General features: G+C 46.6%; 1 protein-coding gene across 1 annotated transcript in view; it reads right to left on the bottom strand.

Annotated features, from left to right (window-relative positions):
• Window positions 1-4,909, bottom strand: part of klhdc8b (kelch domain containing 8B) — a gene marked incomplete at both ends in the record, with an annotated part of 84,811 nt that extends 79,902 nt beyond the window's left edge. Inside the window, one exon of the mRNA XM_080853404.1 lies at window positions 4,519-4,909. Within this exon, the coding sequence (XP_080709530.1) occupies window positions 4,519-4,909 (391 nt within the window). The remainder of the gene's footprint in view (window positions 1-4,518) is intronic.
• Window positions 4,910-5,860: the final 951 nt, after the last annotated feature.

The raw sequence follows: 5,860 nt of genomic DNA, 5'->3' as shown, positions 1-5,860 counted from the left end.
CCTGTTGCCAGGCAACAGCAATGCCCTCTTGATCAGTTCTCATAAGATATGAGAAAGAGTGAGAGAGAGAGAGAGAGAGAAGATGGAGAGAGAGATGGAGAAAGGTCGAACAAATAGCAGTAGAGAGAAGGCGATGCATTGGAGAAGCAGCTGTGCATTCGCTCTTGATGGCTCATGATGCCCCAGGGCCTGTCTTACATCTGTCAATCATACCAACCTCTTCAGCCAGCCAGAGTCTGAGAGCTGGTGCTGTTGCATAAATACACATCATGGGTCATGACAAAGTGGGCCAGAAAGAAGCATTTAGGTTGGTATGATAAAAAAAATAATATCACCGCATGGCCTAACGCATCCTGACTGACACATGCCAATCATTTCAGTGATTGACACTGATGGAGTGAGATGCCGCAGGTTGGGCTAGTTAATGTGTGTGTGTGTGTGTAAGTGTCTGTGTGTGTATGTGTGTGTGTTGAGGGTGGGGGCTATTGTGTGTAAACGAACAATACAACTAGAGGTGTCTTCAACCAAACAGAGCCAATTAAGACATCTGTAGACAGCAGTGGGCACCATTACATGCTTTGCAAACAAGCAGTCAAATCATTTCAGACATCTTTTTGTCAATTACAGTAATACTGTCAAAGCTTGTGGCAATACGCCCTGAATAACTGCTCCATCCACATATCTTTTTCTCCCGGGGGATGCTACAGCTTCCTGAAAAACAACAAGTCTGTGAATTAAGAAAATAGCCATCTTCTGAAATAAACATGTACTGTGGCAGAGACACATCTGGCACACGGCTCCAGATTGAGAGGTGGTATTTGTATCAAAGAAACAATGAGGTGGGTATGATGCCTCAGAGCAATTTGTCCCGAAGATGATGCAAAGACATCATCGCCTGTGCAAGCACATCTGACACGAATGGCAGACCAGAGGGAGGGAAAGAGACATGTGGTCAGGACTGGGGTGAGGGGGAGGAAGAGCAAGAGTAACAATAGGAAGAACCACCATTAGGAAGTTCTTTTTACCATTTTGTATGACGGTAGGTGGTGGGTTTTATAACCAACCATTAAACAGGCTGTTCACTATGTGGTTTTGTGGTCTAGGCACAGTAGCCCACAAAATGTCAGAACAGAATTTTAGAGTTCACCGTGAGATATTTCACAGAAATATATCAGTAAGCCAGCTAGCCGGCAACGCAATTTGATTTTGTACATGTTTTTTTAATGCGTTAACCCTAAAAAATCAGTATATCAGAACTAGCAGAAGGTAGTGTTACAATGGGGACAGGGCATACATTGAAAACTCTCCAATGGCACCGCGCCCTTAACCAATTGAGCTACTGGAATAGGTGCAAGAAACAGTTTACATCGCTATTAGATAGTTCAAGCCATGCTTCAAGGACTGAATTAAATTATTTTTGAAAACACAGAAAGCTTGCCTAAGGTCGCGACTTGCAGTATAATTTTATTTTTGGACCACCTTAAAGACTGCACTGGTGTGTCTGCATCCCTTGACCCCTCTACAATGGCGGCCCTGCCTCTGGCAGTTGGACGGTCACTGGTAAATGTTACTGTATTTTAACGACCTGTCTGTTCCTCATATCCTCTTTATCCCTACCGTATCTACCTCAAATACTGCCAATGAAGTCCAATGAACCAAATCACAGAAGCACGCCTCACTGTGGAGTACTCCAGGGAGATGGAGGAAGGAATGGATGGAGAGGAGTGAAAGAGAGAGAGAGAAAGACAGAGAGGAGTGAAAGCAGCACCTTTATAGGAGGATCAGAATCTGAACTCGCTGATGCATGATAAAGCGCTACACTGAAACACGGTTCGTATTTCCTGCATGCATCCAGGGAATGTATCTTCTTTTACCCCCAAGTGTGCCAGGGAAGTGATATCAGTGTCCAACACCAATCAGCTTACACTGCAGCAAATTGGCAAAACTCAGTCAACCCTGTTAAAGTCTGAATGCCTATCAGTTCAAAACGAACATCATATCAGGATTACTTTTGTCCCAGTTCTGTGCACCTAGTGTTCTACTGTGTGCCACAAATCGATTCCACTACAGCTTCTGGCCAAACTGTGGTTGTTTTGGCTTTTTTCAAGTCGTATCGTTAAGACATATCGTAAGAAGCCATCCAGCATTGCCTAAGGTAGTGCCTTCTCGCTTTTTTGATTGGCAGGATCTGGGTCAAGCAGGAGTAAGTTCCATCTCACAAAAACAATCAGCGATGACATTAGAGTTCAGCACTGCCATTGGCCCCAGATGATGAGCAATCAGGAAGTAATTACCCCAAAGTCACGATTCCTCTTACCCACGCACAAACATCTACGGTGACGTCATCCAGCGCAACCCTGTAATCCTGCCTCTGGCAAACCCACTAAATCGCTCTCCTGTTGCATACTTGAATGGTTCTAGGTGGCTGGGTCACATTATAATGTTAGTGTGCAAGCAGAAAAGGTTGCTCTCTCCTACGCATAAGCTGCTATTACTGCCATAAATACCTCTGTCAAACTCAACACAGTGGTAGGTTAGCTCCATTTGGTTTCTGAATCGTGTCAATGCTGTAATCAGCGGTAATAAACTCTGATCCAAAATACAAAATAAAGTGGCAACCAAATACAGGGAGGAAGCTGTCCTTTTAATAACCACTCTGCAGTAATTGGGCACTCAAATCAGGCCTCCTGGCGCAGCTAGATACTAAGAAGAACATATCAAGGCAGGAACAAAAATCAAGGTCTAGCGGGCCGTGACACGGCAAAAGCTCAGCCATCTCTGAAGAGGAAAAAAGTTAAAGTAGCACAAGTCAGCATGGTGACTTGCTCTTGCAGTGACTCAAGACACTGAGGCAAACATAGGAAAGTCACACACACATACATTCTCTCTCTCAATCTCACTCTCACTCTCTCTCTCTCTCTCTCTCTCTCTCTCTCTCTCTCACTCTCTCTCTCTCTCTCTCTCTCTCTCTCCACACACACACACACACACACACACACACACACACACACACACACACTCAAACTCAAAAGTGTGCTCATCCTCATTTTGGCCCACTTTTATTCGTCTACACACACAAAAATACACACACCCACATAAACTCAGTCGAGCACACACTTATATATTTACACACAGGATGTACTGCAATTGAGTCGCTTCAGGGCAGTGATATCATCTTTCCTCTCTTCAAAAATTACACCATGTGCTCTATTTCTCGTACTCTGTCTCCCATTAAATGCATTGTGGAACGGCCTGTAAGCACAGAGAGTAGCCTGAGTGCTGAGGTGACATAGCGAACACCAGTCTGAGCCTCAGCTGCATCAGGAAACACAGAGACACAGAGGAAAACTGCAGAGGAGTATTCTAAAGCCAAACAGTAACCAGTTCCCCACTGCGGATCATTTCTTTCTTTCTTTTTTTTTTATGTATAAATATTCAACATGCAAGAGCCAACTTTCAAACACCAACGCAGGAGGAGAAGAGAGCAGCACACAGTGAGGGAGAGAGATAGAGAGAAAGAGAGAGAGATAGAGAAAGACAGAGAAGGAAAAAAAAGAAGAAAAAAAAGAATTCTATGTACCATCAGGCTTTTTGTTACCACAGCCCTCCAACACAGTTCTTTTACTGAGGGCACTCATTAGAATGCTAGTGATTACAGCGGGGATATCCACCACTCAGAATATTGATCTAATCACCGCCTGACTCAAGTCCACAGAGGGGGAGTTGATGCAACTGATGATTAACACTTGCTGCTGTGCAAATCCAACTCCATCTCCAAATCAGTAAAGAGTCCCTCCAAACGCTCTTCAAGTGGTAAGCCATTTATTAGCGGTAATAAAGCTCTTACTGAATGGCTTCAATAACATTAAAGTAATACCATCAATTATAAGCTTATGAATTCCGTTATGAGGGCATCTTCGCTACCATCTCCTCCAGGAGAAGAGTTGTACTGTTTTGTCCTTGAGCTGAATTCCAAGACGGTTCTGAACGCTGCTCTCCAGAGGACTACTCTGGCTCAATGTGGAACAGATAGTTAAGTAATGCTCAGCAGCTCTGTACAGAAACCACATAAACTCCTGTGGAGAGTTGGCTGTCTAGGAACAAGCGTGTAACAGGGAAGACATGTTGGTTTGACCTTTCCAGCACCTCAGGTTGAAAAGTTCTGCTGCAGTAACATCCTTGTATTTATCTTTGTGCTGCAACCATATGCTGACACATTTGCTGAACCACCTGCTTCGATATTTAGCATACCCAGTTGGCACAGAGTATTGGGTAATATATTCACTCTCAGAACTATCTTCTGTGTCTCACTGATAGCTGTGGTGTATTACTGACTCTGTTTCTCTTTTAGGCTCATTTATAATGTATTACAAATTCATCTTAAAAATTCATCTTTTAAAACGGCAAGCTACTTTCCATTAGAGAATTCTGACGAGAAGACATTTATAAGACAGCACATTTCAGGGTGAAACTCATAGCAGGAGGACGAATAATCCACACAGCCCAGTGTCAGCTTACCTTTCTCCACTGCCGTGATGCCCATAGAAGGCTGCCCCAGTCCAGCCTTCCTCTCCCACTTCCCCTCATCGATGCTGTACACCTCCACCGACGCCAGCGGGCTCTGCTGGGCATCCATGCCGCCCATGACCACCAGTTGGCCCTCAAGCACCACGGCCGAGGCCCCTGCCCTGGCGGTGGGGAGGGGCGGCAGCGTGAACCAGTGCAGGCTCTCCAGGTCCAGCGCCTCCACGGCGTCCAGGGGCAGGCCGCTCTCGCTGCAGCCGCCCATCACGTAGAGCAGGCCGTCGTGGAGCACCGGCGTGCAGTAGACCCGCCGCGTGGGCATGGGCGGGAACACCTCCCACTGCAGAGACTTGACGGGGGTCAGAGCCATCTCGGGGATGGGCATGACTCCAAGACGGGACGGTGGCAGCAGTGGGGCATAGCACAGCGGGCACGGCAGGCGGGCGGTTGAGCAGGGGAGGAGGGGGGGATGGGTGGTTAAAAAACGGAGCAGGGGGTAAAATCTATCAGAGACACAAAAAAGGACTGGGGGGGATTATCAGAGTGACAGCAGGGGGGAGTTCTGTTAAATGACTCAAAACCCTTCGGTGCTGTTAGCTCAGAGGGAGAGGGAAGAGGATGGGAGGGGGGGGGGCTAGGAATTTGATGTTTCCCTCACTATAGATGTTTTACTCATCTCCACATTCATTAAAAACAGCTTTTACTGGCAGGCCAAAAATAAATGACTGCACCTGCCCCGCGTTGCAGACAGTGAGTTAAGAGCCAGCCAGGCCGAGAGTGCCTAGAAGCCTTCCCTTTGTTTGAACTTCTCCAGAAGTTTGCCCAGATTCAAGAGTAATTCCTTCGAAATGTCGTGGATAAGGAGGAAGCGTTTCTGGATCAGACAGCGAAGCGCCGAGCCCTCAGTGCTGCCAATAATCCATGGCCATGACTGCCCTGAGACCCTTCATTAAGTTCCTCTGTCAATGGCAATTACCTCTCCAGCGTCTCCAAATCCAATCTACACAGCGGCGAGAGAGGCAGAGGAAATGTGCTGCGTCCTTCAAATGAACAGTCCCTTCGGGGTGTACTGAGAGCCAGCAGCAATTACCTGGAGAAAAGAATAGAGAATTTCCCCTAATTAGTGAGGAAAAAACTACAAGTCCCAGAAGGCCGCTCTCAAGCCGTAGGTCTATCTGCCATTCCCAGTGGGATCATTTATTTGTGCCCCCCCTTGAGATGGAGACCTTGCGGTCTTTGGAATGGCAAGGGAGAAAATAAATCTCTTTCAACCGGATGATTCAATGGCCAGGGCAGTGACATTTACAGAAGCGGTGCAGTGGGGGTGTAGGCTGGG

Source organism: Sprattus sprattus (genome assembly GCF_963457725.1).
Source record: "Sprattus sprattus genome assembly, chromosome: 16".
Lineage (NCBI taxonomy): Eukaryota > Metazoa > Chordata > Actinopteri > Clupeiformes > Clupeidae > Sprattus > Sprattus sprattus.
This window is presented reverse-complemented; position numbering and strand designations above follow the sequence as displayed.